Source organism: Canis aureus, chromosome 5 (assembly GCF_053574225.1).
Source record: "Canis aureus isolate CA01 chromosome 5, VMU_Caureus_v.1.0, whole genome shotgun sequence".
Taxonomy (NCBI): domain Eukaryota; kingdom Metazoa; phylum Chordata; class Mammalia; order Carnivora; family Canidae; genus Canis; species Canis aureus.
The window spans coordinates 82,791,716-82,814,813 of NC_135615.1; the positions used below are offsets into that span (position 1 = coordinate 82,791,716).

Below are 23,098 nucleotides of genomic sequence, written 5' to 3' on the forward strand. Positions count from 1 at the left end.
AGTGTGACGGCCAGAGTTATCGTCACCAATTCTGTTTGGTGACAGCCTCAGGGCATCCTGAGAATAAATTCACTTTGCTTATTTAAAATGTTAAGAGCAGCTGCACTTCCTTCCAGCGGGGCAGGGAAATGAAACAGGCAAATCGCACGGAGAAGATACTAGGCCATCTTTACAAAAAATGTCCTCGTAAAGCACTGAACTTTGAGCCCATCCAAACTCTGAATTGTGGCCTGAAGTAAAGAGGGATCCCGGCCTACCACCAGTGAAGAAACCGGAGAAACAAACAGCTTGAATTGAACTAATAATTGCCCTTCTTTTGGGCGGGGGGTGGGGGTGGGGGGTAGGGGGAGGTAGAGGGGGAAATTGCTTTTTCTTTTCTTTTTTTTTTTTTTTCTTTTTCTTATTTTCCTCTAAAGAATTTAACCAGAAACGCCATGTGGTTGGAAAATTAGAACAGGGCATTTCCAAATGCCTCAACACAAGGTAAGGCAACTCTCAAAACTTTTCCCTTCACTTCGAGTGCAAACCTCTGCGTTTAAAGGTAAATTGCGTTTGCTTAGGCAGGAGCTCGCGCTCTGTCTCCAAAAAAAAAAAGGAAGATGAAACCTCAACCTACCACGGTGATCCAAACTGGTATTTCTGGTTGGGGAAGCAGGATGCATGGATTCCTGCAAACCCCAAGCTGCTGCTTCGGTTCTGCGGGCGGTCCGTAACGCAGGCAGGGTCCCCGGCACCCCCGACACGGGATTGTTAGGGCAGAAAAGGGCCCAGGAGCCGGAGGGAGGGAGGGAGGGAGGGAGGGGCCGCCCCACCGTGCAGGCACCGCTCGGGCTGCAGCGGGTGCGCCTGCGGTCAGGGTCCGCGCTCGGCGTGCGTGTGTGTGGGGGCAGCAGCGCGTCCCAGCTCCCTCCGGGCGCGGGGGCGGGCCGGCGGAGGCGCCCCCAGGTCCTAGCAGCAGCAGCAGCAGCAGCAGCAGCGGGAGGGCGGGAGGGTCGGCCCCGGAGGGAGCCCCCCGCCCCCGCGCCCCCCGCCCGCGCCCCCGCCCGCGCCCCCCCGCCCGGCGTACCTGGCTCTCGGCCGCGGGGATGCCGGACTCGAGCTCGCACAGCGCGCGGAAGTTGTGCAGCTCGAAGTCGGCGTCGACCTGGAGGGAAAAGGTCACCTCGGAGAGGTCCCTCCGCACACAGTACACGGTGAGCAGCATGGCCCGGGCCCGACCCGGCTCGGCTCGGCCCGGCCTCGGCGCTGGGCTGCGGGGCGGCGGCGGGGCCTGGCTGGGGCTGCGCGCGGACGGCGCGGGCTGCTCGCTCGCCCGCCGGCGGCTTCCCTCCCTCACACGCGCTCAGTGACTCACTCCCTCCCGCCCTCACTCCCCGGCACGGCCGCCGCCGCCCGCCTGCGACTCCGTCTGCCTGCCTGCCTGCCGGCCTGCCTGCCTCCCACCGCTGCCGCCAAGCGCGCCCGCCGCCGGAGCCCCGCCCCGCCGCAACGCGGCTGCCGTAAAGCGCGCCCGGGCCGCTCTGCCGTGTCGCGACGCTGGGAAGGGGCGGGGCGGCGCGGGGGCGGCGGGGAGCTGGGAGGAGGCGAGGCCTGGGAAGCGCGGCGTGGGGAGGGAAATCCCGCGGGCGACCCGGCCGCCGACCCCACGGTCGCACTCGTCCAACCGAGAGGCGTGTGTTTATTAAGCACCGTGTGGATGCAAAAGTGTGTAAAAACACGCGTCTTTCCTCTTTGCCCTTAAGGAACCCGGTATAGGAGACTGACCACTAAGCAGAGAGCTCTAAAATGCATTTCAAAAAAAAAATGCATTTCACCAAGGAGAAATTGAGGCTCAGAGAGCTTCATTCACACTCTGTCCCAGCGGTTTAGGGTTAAAACCAAAACCCTATGGACCCTCCCTAGTGTACAGAGCATCTGCCCTCTGCCTTCTTCTGCACACCTGCCTCCTGAGCTCTTCCTGCACTTTGCAGCCTCCCCCCTCCCAGACACACACACACACACACCAGCCACATTGGAACTTGGGGTTCCTCCAAGACTCCATTTCCCTGCCTTGTAAAGTTTCCTCCTTGGGACTGTCTCCTTCCTAGCTAGACCTGGCACTCCCCGGCGCCTACTGCAGAGCCTTTGCTGGGCACAGCTTAGAATCCACTCAATGAAGTGGTTGCTACCTGAATGGCCTGTTCATGGCCACATAGCTGATGGCTGGGTAGAGGTCAGAAAACCAAAACTGATGCGAGAGTGGCATCTCCCTATTAGCACATCCGTCGAGTAGGGACCCCTCTCCTGTTATAACAAGTGAAGAAGAAAACAGGGTGGTTGTGGATGCAGGTAAGCAGGTAAGTTGGGTGTCAGGAGAGTCAATGACCCGCTGAAGACTTTTCTCCGTAAAGAATGGAAGGTCATTTGTGGAGAACAAAGAGAAAACGTGGAGGGGCAGGGGTGGAGAAGAGTGGTTGTATCAGCTACGGAAAGCCTATCAGTGACTTATTAAGCAAATAAAGATTTATTTTTTTCACAGGATAGGAAGCCTGGAGGTAGATGTATCTGTTCAGTGACTCAATGATATTGGGGCCTGTATTTTTGTGACTTTTTTTTTTTTAAGATTTTATTTATTTATTCATTAGAGACAGAGAAAGAGAAGCAGAGTCACAGGCAGAGGGAGAAGCAGGCTCCATGCAGGGAGCCTGATGCGGGACTCAATCCTGGGACTCCAGGATCATGCCCTGAGCCAAAGGCAGATGCTCTATGATGCTTTGGATGTTGCCAACAAAATTGGGATCATCTAAACTGAGTCCAGCCGGCTATAAATCTAAATATAAATTTTTTCACCATAAAAAAAAATAAAAAAAGGCAGATGCTCAAACACTGAGCCACCCAGGTGTCCCTTCTTAACTCTTTTGGCCTTTCCTGGAGGGTCACAATAGGGCTGGCTGCCTCCACTCCATACAGCATTTTCTTGTTTAAGGCAAGAGTTTGGCCAGAAGTCCTGCAGCAGGTTTCTGCTTACATCTCACTGGCCAGGACTCTGCTACATAGATGCAAGCAAGGTTAGAAAAGTGAATGTTGGGATCCCTGGGTGGCGCAGCGGTTTGGCGCCTGCCTTTGCCCCAGGGCGCAATCCTGGAGACCCGGGATTGAATCCCACGTCGGGCTCCCAGGCTCCCAGGGAGCCTGCTTCTCCCTCTGCCTATGTCTCTGCCTCTGTCTCTCTGTGACTATCATAAATAAATAAAAATGTTTAAAAAGAAAAGTGAATGTTTAGATTTTCTCATTTCTTTCTTTTTTTTTTTTTATTGATCTATTCATGAGAGACACAGAGAGAGAGAGAGAGAAACAGGCAGAGGGAGAAGCAGGCTCCATGCAGGGAGCCCAATGAGGGACTCGATCCCGGGTCTCCAGGATCAGGCCCTGGGCTGAAGGCGGTGCTAAACTGCTGAGCCACCCGGGCTGCCCACTTTTCTCATTTCTTTAGAGGACACAGACAGGAGAAAAAGAGTTTGGGAACAGGTGTTAGGTGAGACCTACATAGACCTACTATGGCAGAGAATATTTGAAATAACCATTGCAAATTGAAGCAAGTTGAACAGAGAAATGATGTAGAATTATTACCAGGTGGGGTCAAGGATTCAACTGAGGTTGGAATCAGGAATTTTTTTTGGGGGGGGGAATCATGAACAGATTAATTTTTCCATTACATTTTTTTCTAGTGGTGCTTGAGTGTGACAGATTTTATTTTCCAAAGATGGCCACGACAAAATCTCCCATCTTATATGTTCTTATAACAATGTGACCATAACATTTTTCCTATTAAGAGATGGGGTCAGGGGATCCCTGGGTGGCTCAGCGGTTTGGCGCCAGCCTTCGGCCCGGGGCGTGATCCTGGGGTCCCGGGATCGAGTCCCACGTCGGGCTTCCTGCATGGAGCCTGCTTCTCCCTCTGCCTGTTTCTCCCTCTCTCTCTCTGTGTCTCTCATGAATAAATAAATAAAATCTTTAAAAAAAAAGAGATGGGGTATATGTCCCTCCATTTGAATCATGGCAGGCTGACTCTGGTATAAGTGTCATTGTGTGACTTCTGAGGCTGGGTTATAAAAGACAATATAGCTTCTGCCTGGCTCTCATGGAGCCCTTGGTCTTGGAACCCAGCAGCCATGCTGCAAAGAAGCCCAAACCACATGGAAAGAACATGTGTGGATGTTCCAGGCAACACCCCAGGCGAGATCAAAGCCAGTTCCTAGGAAAACCACCAAAGACACTTGCAGTTGGTTTCAATCCCAGATATTGAGCCATCACCAGCATCTGGATCTTTCCAGCTGAGGTCTGACACCATGGGGCCATCTCTAATGTACTTTTTTTGAATTCCTGAAACACAAATCTGTGAACATAATACAGTGGTTATTTTACTTAACTAAGTTTGAGGTGGTTTGTTACAAAGTAACAAATGGGACACTGAATACAAACACAGTCAAATATCTATATCTATCCCATATCTTCCTTATCCATTCATCTATCAATGGACATTTGGGATGCTTCCATAGTGGGGCTATTTTTTTAAAAAGATTTTATTTATTTATTTGAGAGAGAGAGCAAGAGAGAATGGAGGGGCAGGGGAAGAAGGAGAGACTCTCAAGCAGACTCCATGCTGAGCACCGAGCCTAACATGGGCTCAATCCTAGGACCCAGAGATCATGACCTAAGTGGAAACCAAGAGTTGGACACTTAACCGACTGCACCACCCAGGCTCATCCATAGTTTGTCTATTGTAAATAATGCTGCAACAAACAGAGGTGCATGTATCCCTTAGTGTTAGAGTTTTTGTATTTTGGGGGGGGTAAGTACCCAGTGGTGTGATTACTGGATTGCAGGGTCAATTGTTTTTTGAGGAACTTCCATACCATCTTCCACAGTGGCTGCACCAGTTTTCATTCCCATCAACAGTGCAAGAAGTATCCTTTTTCTCTAATCTTTGCTAACACTTATTGTTTCTTGTGTGTGTGTGTGTGTGTGTGTGTGTGTGTGTTTAGCCATTCTGACAAATGTGAGGTGATATCCCATTGTAGCTTTGATTTGCATCTCCCCATGATGAGTGATGTTGAGCATCTTTTCATGTGTCTTATCGGCCATGTAGGTCTTCTTTGGAGACATGTCTGTTTATGTCTCCTGCCCATTTTTCAATTGGTTTGTTTTTGGGGTGTTAAGTTGTATTGATCCCTTATATATTTTGGATACTAACTCTTTATCAGATGTCATGTGCACATATTTCCTCACATTCAGTAGGTTGCCTTTCAGTTTTGTTGTTTCCTTAGCTGTGCAGAAACCTTTTATTTTGTTGTAATCCCAATAGTTTATTCTTGCTTTTATTTCCCTTGCCTCGGGAGACATACTTAGAAAAATATTACTATGGCCAATGTCAAAGAAATTACTGCCTGTGCTCTCTTAAAGGATTTTTATAGTTCCAGGTCTTTAATTCGTTTTGAGTTTATTTTTGTGTATGGTGAAAGAAAGTGGTCCAATTTCATTCTCTTGCATGTGGCTGTCTGATTTTCCCAACTATTTGGGAAAGAGACTTTTTGTTCAAGAGACTTTTCCCATTGTATATTCATTCGTCCTTTGTCAAAGGTTAATTGACCACATAGTTGTGGGTTTATTTCTGGGTTTTCTATTCTGTTCCATTGATCTATGTGTCTATTTTTTATGCCAGTACCATACTGTTTTAATTATTAAAGCTTTGTGATATAACTTGAAATCTGGAATTGTGATACTTCCACTTTTTTTCAAGACTGCTTTGGCTGTTCAAGGTCTTTTGTGGTTCCATACAAATTTTAGGATTTTTGTTCTACTTTTGTAAAAGATGCTGTTGATATTTTGAATGGAATTGCATTAAATCTGTAGATCACTTTAGGTGTAGAGACATTTTAAAAACATTTATTTTTCCAACCCATGAGCATGGAATGTCTTTCCATTTCTTTGCATTATCTTGAAATTCTTTCATCAGTGTCTTATAGTTTTCAGAGTACAGGTCTTTTGCCTCTTTGGTTAAGTTTATTTCTAGATATTTTGCTTTTGGTGCAATTGTAAATGTAATTGTTTTCTTAATTTCACTTTCTGCTGCTTCATTATTAGTGTATAGGAATGTAACAGATTTCTGTACATCTATGTTATATCCTGCAACTTTACTGAATTCATTTATCAGTTTTAATAGTTTTTTGGTGGAGTCTTTAGGGTTTTCTATAAATACAGATCATGTCATCTGAAAATAGTGGCAGTTTTACTTCTTCCTTACTAACTTGGATGACTTTTTTTTTTCAGATTTTATTTATTTGATATATAGCACGAGGAAGAGATAGAGAAAGCATGAATGAGAGAGAGAGAACACGAGTGGAGGGGGGAAGGGGCAAGGGAGAGGGAGAAGCACCCTCCTCACTGAGCAGGGAGCCTGACGGGGGGGCTCAATCCCAGGACCCTGAGATCATGGCCTGAGCCAAAGGCAGATGCTTAACTAAAAGCAAACACTTAACCAGCTGAGGCATCCAGGCACCTCGCCTTTTATTTCAACAAAAAAAAAATTTTTTTAAAGATTTTATTTATTCATGAGAGATATACAGAGAGAGGCAGAGACACAGGCAGAGGGAGAAGCAGGCTCACCGTGGGAAGCACAATGTGGGACTAAATCCCAGACCCCAGGATCACACCCAGAGCTGAAGGCAGACACTCAGCCACTGAGCCACCCAGGTGTCCCCAATTTTTTAAGTAATGAGGGGGCACCTGGGTGGCTCAGTTGGTTAAGCGTCTGCCTTCAGTTCAGATCATGGTCTCAGGATCCTGGGATTGAGCCCCACATCAGGCTCCATGCTTAGCAGGGAGCCTGCTTCTTCTTCTCCCTCTGTGTGCTCACTCTCTCTCCAATAAGTAAATCTTGTTTAAAAAAAAAAAAAAGTGCTGAGTGGATATCCTTGTCTTATTACTGACCTTAGGGAAAAGCTCTTAGTTTTTCACCACTGAGTATGATGTTGGCTATGGATTTTTCATACAGAACCTTTATTATGTTGAGGTAGGAGTCTCACCCCTTTTGGACTCTGCTCAATTGCTTCTTGAAATCTGGTTCAGAGTGTGAACTCCCATTCTTTCTCATCACTCTATGAGATAGACTGCATCTCTATTACTCGTGACCACAAATGGCTTGAGACATCCCTGGTCCATAATTCTAAGTGAGGATGGGTTGGGGTGGACCTTGAGAGAAAGCCTAGACAAGAGGGATACCCTCGATTCCCATGTACCAATCAAGAACCTTGCAAATGATTGCTACCATTCACTGAATGCTAACTTGTGCCAGACAGTCTTCAAAGTACTTCATGTATGTTGAGTCATTGAATCTTCACAAAAATCCCGAGGTCTTATCTCCATTCTACAGATGAAGAAACTGAGCCATAGAGAGGTCAGTCTCTTGCCCAAGGACATACGAGTAGTAAATGGCAGTTCCAGGATTCAAACCAGGTGATCTGGCTTAAGTCCACGTTTTTGTTTTTTTAAGTTTATTTACTTATTTAAGTAATCTGTACATCCAATCTGGGGCTCAAATTCACAACCCAGAGATGAAGAGTTGCATGTTCTTCTGACTGAGCCAGCCAGGTGCCCCAGGAGTCCACAGTCTTAACCACTACTTTACCCTGCTACATGGAGGACCGCATTTCATCCTTCTGTAAGCCCTGAGAGATAGGAACTACAGGTTTTCCCGCCATCTGAAAGTAGATGGTTCCTATGAAACCTTTGTAAGTTGAAATGGCACAAAATGAAGAAGTGATTACCATTTCATAAAATTGAGAATCCTCTTCAGATTTCTTTTGGTTAGTGAAAACAAGTACTAATGTAGGTCTTTGGTAAAAGTGAAGTTTCATAAAGCAAACTTTCGGATGGCAGGGGAATCTTGTATTTGTATTCATTCCCATTTCATGGATAAGGAAGTTGAGGTGTGAGAACTTTAACCAACTTGCACAGGCTCACACATCTAGTGAACAGCAGGTTCTCCTCGCTGTAAAAGACTTTAAGAGTGAAAACATCTATTTCCAACCTTTGGAGCACCAGCACTCTGCCTGCGTGTTGCATGTGGACACATCTGGCTGTGCTCCAAAATCCTGACTTTCAACACCATATGGTCACCACCAGCAAAGTTTGTCTGCTTCTAGGTTCTTGCCAAATTCTTCTCTACTAGGAAGAACAAATTGGTAAAGGCATTTATCCTTGTTGATTTTTAAAACTCCTACAATAGGGACTAAATCCCCCAAACGCTGTAAGTACTTGTTTGATATTTGTGACCTGTTGCTTTCTTTCTTTCTTTTTTTTTTATTAAATCTTTTTTTTTTAATTTTTATTTATTTATGATAGTCACAGAGAGAGAGAGAGAGAGAGGCAGAGACATAGGCAGAGGGAGAAGCAGGCTCCATGCACCGGGAGCCCGACGTGGGATTCGATCCCGGGTCTCCAGGATCGCGCCCTGGGCCAAAGGCAGGCACTAAACCGCTGCGCCACCCAGGGATCCCTCTTTCTTTTTTTTTTAAAGCAGGTATATATTGTTCTTTGAATTTTTTCCCTCATCATGAGTTCATGGTTGCTCAAAGAAGTCTTTCTTACCTTGCTGTTCCTGGCATGTCAACTGATAGTGGATAGTGCTCCATTTTACTCATTTTACCTTAACACAAAAACTCTTCTCATTCGGTTTCCTATTTCTTAGGCCAGGATCATGTGCAGATGTATAATGCAAGGCCTCCTCCCTTTCCTGCTTATCTTTCCTAAAATCTGATAGGATTTCAGTCCCATTATATTCTAGGTCAATTCTTCCTCTTCATTTCCAGTGTACTTTGTACTCATTGGGATATCAAAACATTGCAGGTAGTTATAGTTGTAATTTCAAGCACCATAATTTGCCTACTCAGAAGTTTGTGCTAGAGATCAAAATGTACTTTGATTACCGGAGTCAGCCTGGGCAAAAGTACAAAACAGGCCAAAGTTTGTCCTTGGCAAGCTCAACATGATGCTCCTTCCTTGGCTCCCTTTCTCTCCACCTGTTCCTCTTAGTTCTCATGGGTCCTACTTTCTTCACTTGCCTTTTTAAAACCTGCTCTCAAGAAAGGAGCTGGACCAATTCACACTAAGGTACTAGTGACTGTTGAAACTCACTATTGTCTCTCTTGGGGTAGTTGCATTTTTATTTTTTTATTTTTTTTTTTTAATTTTAATTTTTTTTTTTTTGGTAGTTGCATTTTTATAGGGGAAAAAGGTTATCAGTCATCAGCTACAGATTTCTAGGCTTCAGGGAATTTGGTGGGGAAGGCAAAATTTCCCAAGAAGCTCTGGATTGACACAAGCCTACTTTACCTACTCTGTTGACATCTGATCAGGATTTTGTTGATTCATCCTGGATATACCTAGTTAAACACCCACCTTGGTAGTTATATTGCTCTTTTCTATTTTTTTCCCTTCTAGAAGCTCCTGGTTTTTATGAAAAACTTGTATCTTTCTTTTGGAACACTGCATCACAGTTGTGAAGGAAACTCAGGTGTCATGGCTCAGAGTATAGAGCCAGCTCTTAAGATATAAGATGGATACAAAACATTCTGAGCAAGGACTGCCAATATGAGAATCATTACAATATTAGGGAGATGTTCAAAGTCTTTTAGCCACTTGGAACAACTTTGGGCCACCCGCCATAATCAGCAATAGAACTATACTGGACATAGACCACTCATTAATTTCTTCAACATTTTTTAACACCTACTGAATACCAGACATTGTTCTAGGTATTGTGGGGATCAAGACAAAGAACCTGTCCATACGGAGCTTACATTCTAGCAAGGGGTCATGGAGAACATCCAACATATGTCAGGCGGTGATGCTATGGGGATGGGGGAAGCAAGCAGATGGCAGGGACTGTTAGGGAGAGGGGTGAGGAATTTGGGCATGCAGTGGTTGGTACTTCCCTGAGGGTGGTTGGAGAAAGTCTTATAAGGTGACATCTGAGCAGGATGAAGCAGATTGAAGGTGTGGACATCATGTGGACATCCAGGGAGGATACTCAGCACATAGCGGATAGTGCTCCATTAGCAGGTGCATAGACCTAAATATGGATGCATACCTGCCTTGTTCAAGAAACAGAATGAAGAAGAGTGCTTCCGGAAATCAATAAATGAGGAGGAGAGGAGATGGAACCCATGGGACCAGATTATGTGGCAAGTGATTGTAAGGACGTGGCTTTCATTGACTGAAATAGGAAGCCACTAAAGAGCTTTGCGCAGAGAAGTGACATGATGTAATGCACGTCAAAAGATCACTTTGGTTGGGGCGCCTGGCTAGCTCAGTCGGTGGAGTGTGTGACTGTTGTTCACAGGGTGGTGAGTTCAAGCTAGGGTGGGGTGCGGAACTTACTTAAAAGAAAAAAATCTGGGGGATCCCTGGGTGGCTCAGCGGTTTAGCGCCTGCTTTCAGCCCAGGGCCCAGTCTTGGGGTCCCAGGATCAAGTCCCACGTCAGGCTCCCTGGATGGAGCCTGCTTCTTCCTCTGCCTGTGTCTCTGCCTCTCTCTCCCTCTCTCTCTGTCTCTTATAGATAAATAAATAAATAAATAAATAAATAAATAAATAAATAAATAATAAAATCTTTAGAAAAGAGAGAAAAAAATCACTTTGGCAGACTTGTGGAGGAAGGCAGGAGTGGACTGGTTAGAACCATCAATGGAGCTAGAGATAACCCACATGACAGACCATGGGGGATCTGAGCAGGGTGGTGGCCCAGCACAAAGTGAGAAGCTGTCAGGGTCTGAATTCATTTCGAAGATAGAATATAGAACCAACAGGACAGGGACGCCTGGGGGCTCTGTGGTTGAGCATCTGCCTTCCGCTTGGCGGGGGGTGACCCTGGGGTCCTGGGATCGAGTCCTGCACCGAGCTCCCTGCATGGAGCCTGCTTCTCCCTCTGTGTCTCTGCCTCTCTTTCTCTGTGTGTCTCGAATGAATGAATGAATGAATGAATGAATAAAATCTTAAAAAAAAAAAAAAGAAGAACCAGCAGGACTCGCTGACACACTGACTACAAGGTGTGAAAAAAAGGGGAATCAAGGATGGCCACAAGGTATGTGTCAGTAGAGCAGAGTGTATATAGTGCTTCAAGCTCCCCTGCTCGCCAGCGTGGAATTTACTAAAAGGAAAGAACAGTATCGCCAACAACCTCCTGGAAGTTTAAAAAAAAAAAAGAGCCAGGCCGTCCCAATAGTCTCCTCCAATCCCTTCCATATGGGACATTTTTTGGGCCAGGCCTCGCAGGCCTGCGGCAGGGGGGCCCCCATACCCTGGCCTGCACGGGGGACCTCGACTTTATGAACTGACCTGTGCATAACCAGCCTCTGCCCGCCCCCCGCCGACCCCGCTCAAGAGAAGCTGGGTCGGTCTCTCAATTCACAGCGGAGGTTGCACCTTTCCAACAACCACCTCGGCAAGACAGAACCCTCCACCCCCCAGAGAGACGCCTCTTACCCCAGATGCAGGGCCTCTCCTCTAGCCAGTGCTGCATGTGCATGGCCCAACTCAACACCCTTCATATTCCTAAATTCTACCCCTTATTAAATATTGCAAAAATAAATAAATAAATATTGCAATTTCCGCACAGCTTTTTCTGTGCCCACAGGAGGCCGACTTCTGCACCGAGCCAGTCTCCAGCCTCAGGAAATGCTCCTGCACGACCAAACGAGCCTCCCGAGCGCATTTAGTACCGCGTCACCGTCGCCGGTGCGGAAAGGCCCCCGCTGCCGGTTTGGTGACCCCGCGGTCACCCCGTGGAGGCCGCGGACGGAGCCCCGGGCAGCCCTCCTCCCGCAGCAACACCGCAGCGGTCCGCGATTCTGGCGGAAACGCGCCTGCGCCGAACTCGCCGGGGGGGGCGGGGTCTCCAGGTCACGTGAGCGGCGCGGGCCAATGCCTGGCGTCCGCGCTGCCCCTGGTTGCTAGGCGACCCCAGCCGGGCTCATCCCCGGAGGTGACCTGGGGCGCGTGGCGCGGGGCCGGGCTCCTGGGCTCGCTGCAGCCTGCGGGGGCGTGTCGCGGCGGCCGCGGCGTGGCGGTCCCCGTCCCGGGCGCCCTGCGCAGCCCCAGCCCGGGTGTCCCGGCGTCCGCGGGCGGGCGGGCGGGCGGGCTCGCGCTCCTCGGGCATCTGGGTGGCCCGGGCTTCAGCCGCCCCGGGGCCGCTCGCAGTCCCAGGCGGGGGTGGCTTCCTGCAGCTTCCTGGCGCCCTGGGTCAGGGCTTAGGCTTGTCGCTTTGGCCGGAGAAAGGAAACGGGCAGTGGGACTCCGTGTACTACGAATGCGTCTCGACTGAAAACACTCTGCCTTGATAACAGATTTCCATTAAAAAAAAAAAAAATTCCCTAAAAAATCTTTGTGTGACACCTGACCGGCTCAGTGGGTGGAGCATGCAACTCCAGATCTTGGGCGGGTCCTGAGCTCCAGCACCTTACTGGGTGTAGACATTACTTAAAGAAAAAAAAAGTTTATGTGTTTGCCTTTTTTTTTTTTTTTTTAGGCCTATATTTGAGATTTCTAGTAACAGTGGCAGTTTTTTTTTTTTTTTTTTTTTTTTTTGCTGTTCAGCATTTTCGGTCCAGAAATACTTGCAGTGGGTTTGGGAATTGTATGTAGTTCAGGTCTAAAAGTTCAGTTATAATCTTTTTTATATTTCTCATGACTTTGGTCAATATTTTGAAGATAGAAGGGCATCTGGGTGGCTCAGTGGTGGAGCGTCTGCCTTTGGCTCGGGTAGTGATCCCGGGGTCCTGGGATCGCTTCCCGCATGGGGCTCCCTGCGTGGAGCCTGCTTCTCCCTCTGCCTGTGTCTCTGCCTCCCACTGTGTCTCATGAATGAAAAAATAAATAAATCTTTAAAAAGAATATTTTGAAGAGAGATTACAGTTATAATAATAGTTTTAATGTCTTTGCTAATTCTACCGTGTGTCACGTTCCAGTCGTTTGCATTGGTTGGTTTGTGTCCTCATTATGGGCCCCATTTACCTGTCTCTCTACTTGCCTGGTAATTTATGATTGGATGCCAGATATTGTGAATTTTACCGCGTTTAGTGCTGGATATTTTTGAATTCCTGTAAATCTGGAACTTTTTTCTGGAGTACAGTTAAATTACTTGGAAATAGTTTGATTCTTTGGGATTTTGCTTTTAAGAGTTGTTAGGACCTAAATAAAATCTTAAAAAAAAAAAAAAAAAAGAAGGGGATCCCTGGGTGGCTCAGGGGTTTAGTGCCTGCCTTCGGCCCAGGGCTTGATCCTGGAGTCCTGGGATCGAGTCCCACATCAGGCTCCCTACATGGAGCCTGCTTCTCCCTCTGCCTGTGTCTCTACCTCTCTCCCTCTCTCTCTCTCTAATGAATAAATAAATAAATAAAATCTCAAAAAAAAAAAAAAAAGAGTTGTTAGGACAACAGCAGTGCCAACTCCGGGGCTGATTATTCCCTCTGAGGCATGACTATTCTTCCTGAGGCCCCATAAATTATGAGTTTTTCTAATCTGGCTACTGGGAACAGGGTACTATTCCCAGCCTGGCGGGTGCATGAAGCATGTTTTCCTCTAATCTTTTCATGTGGTTCTTTCCCCAGCCTCGGATAGTTTTACTTCAATGCCCTACACAGGACTCAGTGAATACCAGAAGAGGGCCCTCTACAGATCTCTGGGGTTTTCTCTCTCTCTCCCTGTGTGTGTGTGTGTGTCCGTGTCTGTGTCTCGTCTCTGGTACTCTGTCCTGTAAACTCTAGCTGCCTTGATCACCCTGAACTCTCAGCTCTGTATTCACAACTCAGGGACTCCACTGAGCTCTGCCTCAGTTTTCCTTCCCTGCACTGTAGCCCATAAGCTCAAGGTAGTAAACCAATGCAAGTATTAGTGCTCACCCTGTCTGTTGTCCTTTATCAGGCATTATTATCCTTTGTGGCTTTATGTCCAGTGTATTGAAAACCATTGTTTCTTATCTTTTGTCCTCTTTTGGTTGTTTTAGGTGGGAAAGGGAATCTATCGTTTCTCTATCATGACTTCTGGAAGTCCAAATATCACACCCATCTGGAACACTTTTATGTCTCAAAACCATTGAATCTTGGAACTCTTAGGTTGCATACTATTGAACTCACACCCAATTTATTCCAGGAGAAGACAGCTATTATCTGTCTTTATAGCCCTACAGACTTAACCAATAGCCTGCTACTTGGCTGACACTGAGTAAAAGCTGGAGTGGATGAATAAACTATTTTGAGCAAACAGCTGTCGGTCAGCTTATGGTGTTTTCTTCCAACATTTGTCGATGGGCTTTTGCAATTTTCTTCTTGCCTGCCAGCAGCAAGTGAAAGCTCGGCAAAATGGAAATTTCTGGGACTTGTTATTCATGATTGTAATTATCCACAAAAACGCACCCTTTAAAAAAGCTTATTTGCAGGCATGAGGAAACTTTTAGGGATGAGGAAAATATTCTAAAACTGGGTTATGGTGATGGCTGCATAAGTTTACAAAAAATCATTGGACTGTACACTTAAAAATAGGTGAGTTTTGTATATAAATCACACCTAAATAAAGCAATTTTTTAAAAAAATTATTAATTTTAGAGAAACAATGTGTGTGTGCAAGGAGGGGGAGGGGGAAAGGGAGAGGGAGAAGGAGAGAAGCAGATCCCCCTGAATCCAGATCCACACTCAATCTCATGACCCTGAGATCATTACCTGAGGTGAAATCAAGAGTCAGATGCTCAACTGACGGAGCCACCCAGATGCCCCTAAATAGAGCTGTTTTTTAAAAAGCTCATCTTGAAGATTTCCAAGGCATTTTAAGTTGAAAAAAGGAAGTTGCCAACCACTTTATATAAGCTAAACCCAGTTTTGATTTTTTTTCAAAAGCCTTCTGTGCCTTGAAATACAACCTTGATTGGGTGGGGGTGGACCATGATGGATTCTCACTTTGTATGATACACATGTATTGCTCTTGCAATAAAAAAAAAATAAGAAGATCTAAAATTTAGAGAGAAAATCAAATCAAGGGTGACACCAAGAGAAAAAGGGTCGATTTGACCCATCCAGAAGGCAGTGAATATGATATTAGGTTAGAAATCAGAAAGTGTAGGGACTCTTGGGTGGCTCAGTGGTTGAGCGTCTGCCTTTGGCTCGGGTCGTGATCCCGGAGTCCTGGGATCGGGTCCCACATCCAGCTCCCTGCATGGAGCCTGCTTCTCCTTCTGCCTCTCTCTCTGTCCCTCATGAATAAATAAAATCTTTAAAAAAAAATCAGAAAGCCTGAATTTTGTTCTTGCTCTGGTCTTTGAAGTCTGCACTAAGAAATTATTTAGCCGGTCGCTATTGTTTCGGAAACCAGGTTCAAGTAGTGAAGTGAATATTTGGAAACTGGATCTTAGGTATCAAAAGTGGAACTCTGAAACTATTTTGATAGCAGGTATGGGAAGGATGTCAATTCGGGGGAATTTTTTTTTTAAAGATTTTATTTATTCATGAGACACACACACAGAGAGAGAGAGAGAGAGAGAGGCAGAGACACAGGCAGAGGGAGAAGCAAGGTCTCTGCAGGAGCCCAATGCGGGACTCGATCCCGGGACTCTAGGATCACGCCCTGGGCTGAAGGTAGGTGCTAAACTGCTGAGCCACCCAGGGATCCCCAGGGGAATTTTTAAAAATCCTCCTAACTGTCCAATAAATGATGAGCCTCACTCCCTCTCAGCTACCCTGACTGCACCTTGAACAGGCAAGACCATCTCTAATCCTGGATCCTGGGGAGGATGTGGCCTTACAATACATAGTGAGTGACATCACTGGTTTAGCACTTCAGTTTTCCTTATCAAATATAAATATTTTATTTATAGGATAATTGGAAAGACAAATGAAAAAATACATTGTGTCGAATTTAGAAAGAAATTGGGAGGGAAAGTAAATCATAATGAAACAGAACAAATACTTTATCATCCCGTTGACTTTATGATACTGCAGGAAACATTGTATCATATGCGCTTTGCTGTATGAGATCGTTATCTGTACTTAAGCATTGATACTTATCCTCCAGGCATGTATAATGATGTTCTCTTGGTGTGAATTGCCCTGCATAAGGAGTGGCTCAGTCTGTTAAGCATCTGCCTTCAGGTCAGGTCATGATCCCCGGGTCCTGTGATCAAGCCCCACATCAGGCTCCCTGCTCAGCGGGGAGCCTGCTGCTATCTGTCCCCCCTATTCATGCTCTCTCTCTCCCTATTTCTCTCTCAAATAAAATATTTTTAAAAATGAATTGCCTTCCATGAGACGACTTACAGATGGCTTTGTCTAAACACCATTTTCCCAAGCGTCCCTAAGCTTCTTGTCACCCTGGAACCTCGGTTTTTAGCTACAGTCCCTTTAGTCTTCAATTACTGAGTATTCAGTCTCACTAGTAACTTGAGTCAGATTTGCCCAGAGTATATAGTTTATATACAGTTAATAATCAGCCCCTGCATTTTTCTAATGCCGTTCCCACCAAGGACCAAGTTCATGATGTGCTTTCAGCTGTGCATCATCACCGGGAAGTCAGGAGAGGTTAGTTCCTACAGGCTCCACTTTGCAGGCAAAGGAGAGCTATTCGGAAGCAGCTGACCTCCTGAGAGAGCCAAGGAGGACTGCCTCTTTTCTTTGCTAAAAGAAATGCAGAGGAAACTGGCTGGGGCTTGAAGAAGTCTGAACATTTTCTTCAAGAAAGAATTAAATGGTAAGCGTCTGACTCTTGATTGCAGCTCAGGTCATGGTCTTGGGATTATGAGATCAAGCCCCGCAACCAACCACTTGGCGTGGAGTCTGCTCGAGTTTCTTTTCTCCCTCTGCCTCTGCCCCTCCCGCCGCTTGCGCTTTAAATAAATAAATTCTTTTTAAAAAACAAAACAAAACAAAAATCCCGTTGTGGCCTGATAAAATCAGACCGACTAAATGACCTGGACTCTATGTCTGTCACCTGATGGAAGATTGAAGAAGCCCTCTGTCCATTTCCTGAAGTTCCTCTTCCTTGCTAGATGATCAAATAGAAGTTTTCTATGCCCTCTCCTGGCTTGACTCTGAAACTGCATGACGGTGATCTTTAAGCATTCGCTGGGTGGGTCTTTGCTTAGATAAATTCATGCTCTTCTCTCTCTTTCTCTTGCCCCAGGAAGCTCTTTTGGACTAGAGAGAGACTGAGTGGGCCACTTACTTGGATAAAAGTGGTCAGATTAATCAGGCTCCAGATGTCTATCTGATAAGCTGAATAGACCAAACAGCCAATCCCGTGTTCAAATAGTATATATTATTTTTGAGATTGAAAAATGATGCCATTGCCACATGCAGAAAAATGAAACTGGACCATTTCCTTACACCATACACAAAAATAGACTCAGTATGAATAAAACACCTAAATGTGAGACAGGGATCCATCAAAATCCCAGAGGAGAACACAGGCAGCCACTTCTGTGACCTCGGCCACAGCAACTTCTTGCTAGACACATTTCCAAAAGTAAGGGAAACAAAGGCAAAAATGAACTATTGGGACTTCATCAAGATAAAAAGCTTTTGCACAGCAAAGGATACAGTCAACAAAACTAAACAACCCACAGAATGGGAGGAGATATTTACAAACATCAGATAAAGGGCTAGTATCCAAAATCTATAAATAACATCAAATTCAACACCCAAAGAACAAATAATCCAATCAAGAAATGGGCAGAAGACATGAACAGACATTTCTCCAAAGGAGACATGAAAAATGGCCAACAGACACATGAAAAAAATGCTCCACATCACTCAGCATCAGAGAAATACAAATCAAAACCACAGTGAGATACCACCTCACACTGGTCAGAATGGCTAAAATGAACAAGTCGGGAAACAACAAGTGTTGGCAAGGATGCAGAGAAAGGGGAACCACCAACACTGTTGGTGCACGAGGGTGCAGCCACTCTGGACAACAGTATGGAGGTTCCTCAAAAAGTTGAAGATAGAGCTACCCTATGACCCAGCAATTGCACTACTAGGTATTTACCCCCAAAATACAAATGTAGTGATCTGAAGGGTCACCTGCACCCCAATGTTTATAGCAGCAATGTCAACAGCCAACTATGGAAAGAGACTACATGTCCATCGACAGTTGAATGGATAAAGAAGATGTGATAGATATTTATAGTATATATATATATATATATATATATATATATATATTTACTATTCAGCCACCAAAAATTTAAATCTTGCCATTTGCAACAACGTGGATGGAACCAGTGTAATATGCTAAGCGAAATAAGTCAGTCAGCGAAAGACAATTATCATATGATACTACTCATATGTGGAATTTAAGAAACAAAACAGAGGATCATAGGGGAAGAGAGGATAAACAAGATGACATCAGAAAGGGAGACAAGCCATAAGAAACTCTTTTTTTTTTTTTAAAGATTCTATTTATTTATATATTTATTCATGAGAGACAGAGAGAGAGGCAGAGACACAGGCAGAGGGAGAGGCAGGCTCCATGCAGGGAGCCTGATGTGGGACTCGATCCCGGGTCTCCACGATCACGCCCTGGGCTGAAGGCAGCGCTAAACTGCTGAGCCCCCCAGGCATCCCAGAAACTCTTAATCATAGGAAACAAACGGAGGGTTGCTGGAGGGACCAGGATAGGGGGATGGGGTAACTGGGTGACGGGCATGAAGGAGGGTTACGTGATATAATGAGCACTGGGTGTTATATGAGACGGATGAGTCACTGACCTCTACCCCTGAAACCAATAATACATTATTTGTTAGTTAATAGAATTTAAATTTAAAAAAAGAAAAGGAGGACGCCTGGGTGGCTTGAAGGTTGAGGGTCTGCCTTTGGCTCAGGGCGTCATCCCAGATCCCAGGATCAGAGTCCCTCATTGGGCTCCCTGTGGGCTCCCTGTGGGGGGCCTGCTTCTCCCTCTGTCTGTGTCTCTGCCTCTCTCTCTGTGTCTCTCATGAATAAATACATAAATAATCTTAAAATAATAAAATAATAAAGAAAAAAGAAAACTGCACTAGAAAAAAATAAATGTGATATTATTAAACAAAAATGATGCTACTGTTGGAGGTAACTCCATGTGAGTGTGTTAAGTATCCCTGATGCATTGTTGAGTGTGTAACTTTGTAGGTAAAATAAAGAGTGGGCAGTTGGATGAGATTGCAAGAAAATATTCTGAACATGCTCAAAAATATCTATTTTTCTTCAGGGCCAGGGGACAAGGAAGTGTAACTGGGTAACAGTGAGTAAAGAAAGCCCCCGGCCAGGTGTGTCAGGCAGGCTGGAGCTGATGCCTGATTATTCCTGAGCCTCTGCAAGCACAGACAAGTTTGTTGACTCCTTCTGTGGAACCCTTTTATCATTTGTGAGGCCAAAGGGAATCCATGCAGACAGCTGAAACGTACGCAGCGTTTTCCTCATGTTCTTTGGCCGTCGTAGCTTTTTGGCTGAAATAGTAATCAGCCTAGAGCTGCCCTCCACAGCTTCCAGAAGATCCGTTCAGTCATTCACTCACCCACCATTTATTCTGTTACTTGGTTTTTGAGGCACTGCAATTAGAGGCTGGCCAGAAGGACAAAACACATATTGGAACTTATAGGTTACTAGAATGGTGCTTTGGAATCTTTCTCCTGTCATGGCACACGTAGAAAAATCATACAATTTGTACATCCCATTGAGGTAAGCGTGGATGGTGAGGAGTGGATTTAGGAATCTGTATGGGATTTGGTAAAAAAAAAAAAAAAAATCTTTTCTATATATTATGTAATTTTGATTTGAAAAATAAAAGTATTAGAGGCAGCATTAAATGTTGGACTTATATAAAATTTCCAAATAAAGTATTTTCAAAATTTTAGCTTTCCTCTGTGAATATGACTTTTTATTATCAGGTTTTGTGTTTGAATTGGCTATATACAATAACCACCAAGACTTTTCAAGAAGGATCCCTTCAAGGGGCGTCTGGGTGGCTCAATCGGTTGAGCATCCAGCTTGATTTCAGCTGGCACGTTGTGAGCTAGAGCCTCGTATTGAGCTCCACGTGGAGCCCCGTGTTGGGCTCTGAGCCTGGCGGGGGAGTCTGCTTGAGATTCTCTCCCTCTCTTTAACCCCCGCCCCCCATTTGTGTGCTCCCTCTCTAAAAATAAATAAATAAATCTTTTTTTTTTTTAAAGGATCTCTTCAAGTTCTGGATAGCCATGAACAATTGGAAACTCAAGTGATAAAAAAGTAAAATTTTAATATTAAAAATTTACAAAAGTTAGATTTATAGCATCATCTTCTTTTTCTTTCATTCGTAGTTACGCAACTGAAATTTCTTGTGATACCAATGGGTTTTGAATCCCATCACACTCTTTCGTGTCAAGCATTTCAAAATAATGACAGCTCTGATTTAAAGCATGCACCTTCAGAACAAATACTTAAAATATCCACTTGGTACGCGCAGGCATGCACTGTTTATGGCCTGCTGGCATCTGCTCTGATTGGCCAATGTCTGTGTCATCTCAGATGTGAAATATTTCTAATACCACCCTGCCATGAGCATTGTTCAAGCAGTCACTCCGAAGTTAGCTTGGACCCTGTTTGGACATCAGTCAAAAATAGAGATAATCTGATACTAAGGGAAGATGGATGTAGGTCAGCTGTCTGGGGCTGCTCTGGCCCAAACCTCCCAGCCAGTCTCCTTGCTCCTCCTCCCCTGACTGGCTGCACCTCGGGTTCCTGCCCGTCCTCCTTGGGTCGCTAGAACCCAACTCCTCTAGCAGGGCCCCGAGCCCTCCTTCCTCCCCAACGGGCAGCAGTGCACCTGCTGCTGGCCTCTGAGGTCGATGTCTGGGTGGTAATGCATGGCAAGCAGCAAATGCCGCCAATCCTGCTGCCTCCTTGTGGGGACCACAGAGCAGGATGTCAGACTCCGAGGGGCGTGACCTGCATGTACCCAGACGTGACTGGCCGTGGGTGGCCCCAAGGACCGTGGGTGGGGTCTTTATGTTATGTCTCCCCCTCCTCCCGTAACCCAGCTGCAAACGCCACTGTGCTATGATCACTGCTTAAGAAACTCTGCAGTAGACAAAATAAAACATAAGATGATGACATTACCTAGTATTTACCAGTTTTTGGTTCCACGGTGCTCTTCACGGTGGACCTTGTTCAATCCTCATAAGAACAACCAGAAAGGATTATCATTCCATTTGACAGAATAGGAAATAGGTTCAAAAGGGTGAATTGCTCAGGTTGATCTACTAAGTCCACGCTTCCCCGACTGGATGCCTCAGGGGTGTACACACGGGTGTGCTAGTTTAAACAATGTCAGGTATTGGAGTGACAGCTTTTCTTAAAAATCGGGGGGAAGCATTTAACTGGTAAATAAGATCAAATGTTCTTTGGTAATATAAACACGTGTTATGAAACTGAATGTGGGATCCCTGGGTGGCGCAGCGGTTTAGCGCCTGCCTTTGGCCCAGGGCGATCCTGGAGACCCGGGATTGAATCCCACATCGGGCTCCCGGTGCATGGAGCCTGCTTCTCCCTCTGCCTGTGTCTCTGCCTCTCTCTCTCTCTCTCTCTCTCTCTGACTATCATAAATAAAAAAAAAGAAACTGAATGAAATGGCACACGTTTGCAAGATGAAGCATGAAACCTCGAAGAGACCTTGTGCTGGACGGGGAGCTACTTTGAGCTATTGCCCCAGACCCACAGGGAACGCGAGTGGGTTTTCTCTGCTGCCGTATGTTGTAATTGAGCTACATGGATGGTGGAGCTAGGATTTAGTTTGTTTTTTTTTTTTTTTTTTTCTGATCCCAGCTCCTGTATTTGTCTCCAATTGAAAACTGTGAGAATTTTGAGTTTTAAGAGTTCCAGAGAGAGGGAGGGAGAGTAGTTTGAGGGTGGGCTTCCGTGGAACAGGGGACACGTGGAGATGGGGGTCGTGGGAGAGAAACTTCCAGGCGAGGAGATGGCATGAGCAAAGGACAGGAGGCAAGAAAGTGAGGGCTGTGTAAGGTGAACGATGGCTCGAGGGACAAGTGCACAAAGGTGTGTTTTGGGAAAGGGAATTAGTGGATTGGCTTCGAGGAAGCATTATCTGCTGGGAGAGTAGAGACACCAAAGGAAAGCTGGGGTGGGAGGACGGGAACCGCAGGAATAGCAGAGGGAGCGAGTGGGGGGCTTGCAGGCAGGAGACCACTAGGACTTACCAAAGGATGGGGCAGACAGCAGGATCAAGGAGAAGGCTGAACCACGGGCCACTGAGGGGCCGTCAGGACCTCCGGGTGGGGAGTCAGAAAGTGAGCAACTGGAACCTCGTGGCTGGGATCTGGTCTGTGAACTACCTGCCTCCAGGTGAACATCGTCACCTTGATATTGAAAGATTGCCATCAGAGAAGGAGCTGTCAGGAGAGCAGGAGGGCACGCCTGATGGAAGGTTTATGAATTTTTAAAAAATATTTTTATGTATTTATTTGACAGAGAGAGAGAACACAAGCAGGAGGAGCAGCAGAGGGAGAGGGAGAAGCAGGCTCCCCACTGAGCAGGGAGCTGGATGCGGGGCTCAATCCCAGGACTCTGGGCTCATGCCTCCAGCCAAAGGCAGCTGCTTCGCCAACTGAGGCACCCAGGTGCCCCCCACCCCCCATGGAAGGTTTAAAGGAAAGGCGTGTGCAGCAGTAGGGAAAAATGGGAAGAAGTTGGAGTTATTGTCATGTAGTGTCTGGCATGCAGTAGGCACTCAAATATTTGTGAGAAGAATGAAAGAATAAACCAAGAGGTAAGAAAACGATACGTCCAATGGTGTAGGAAAAGACGTTAGGGTTCAAAGCTGATGGCCAAGAAAGAATTCTTGAGGCATCTTTGGGGCAAAAAGGTGATTTTATTAAAGCACAGGGACAGGACCCGTGGGCAGAAAGATCTACATTGGGGTGACGAGGAGGGGCCCATTATAGACTGTCAAGTTGGGGAGAGTTAGGGAGCGTGTGAGTCTCTAAGGAATTTTGGAAATAAGGTTTCGAGGACCTTGAGGGGGTTGGCTATTGTTGGGGAAAGGTCA

The 23,098-nt window shown here is 46.0% G+C and overlaps 1 protein-coding gene across 1 annotated transcript in view; it reads right to left on the reverse strand.

Moving 5' to 3' along the window:
• The window catches only part of DDI2 (DDI proteasomal shuttling factor 2), a 31,044-nt gene extending 29,654 nt beyond the window's left edge, over positions 1 to 1,390 (reverse strand). Inside the window, exon 1 of the mRNA XM_077899523.1 lies at positions 1,067 to 1,390. Coding sequence (XP_077755649.1) covers positions 1,067 to 1,204 — 138 coding nt within the window. The 5' untranslated portion in view covers positions 1,205 to 1,390. The remainder of the gene's footprint in view (positions 1 to 1,066) is intronic.
• Positions 1,391 to 23,098: the final 21,708 nt, after the last annotated feature.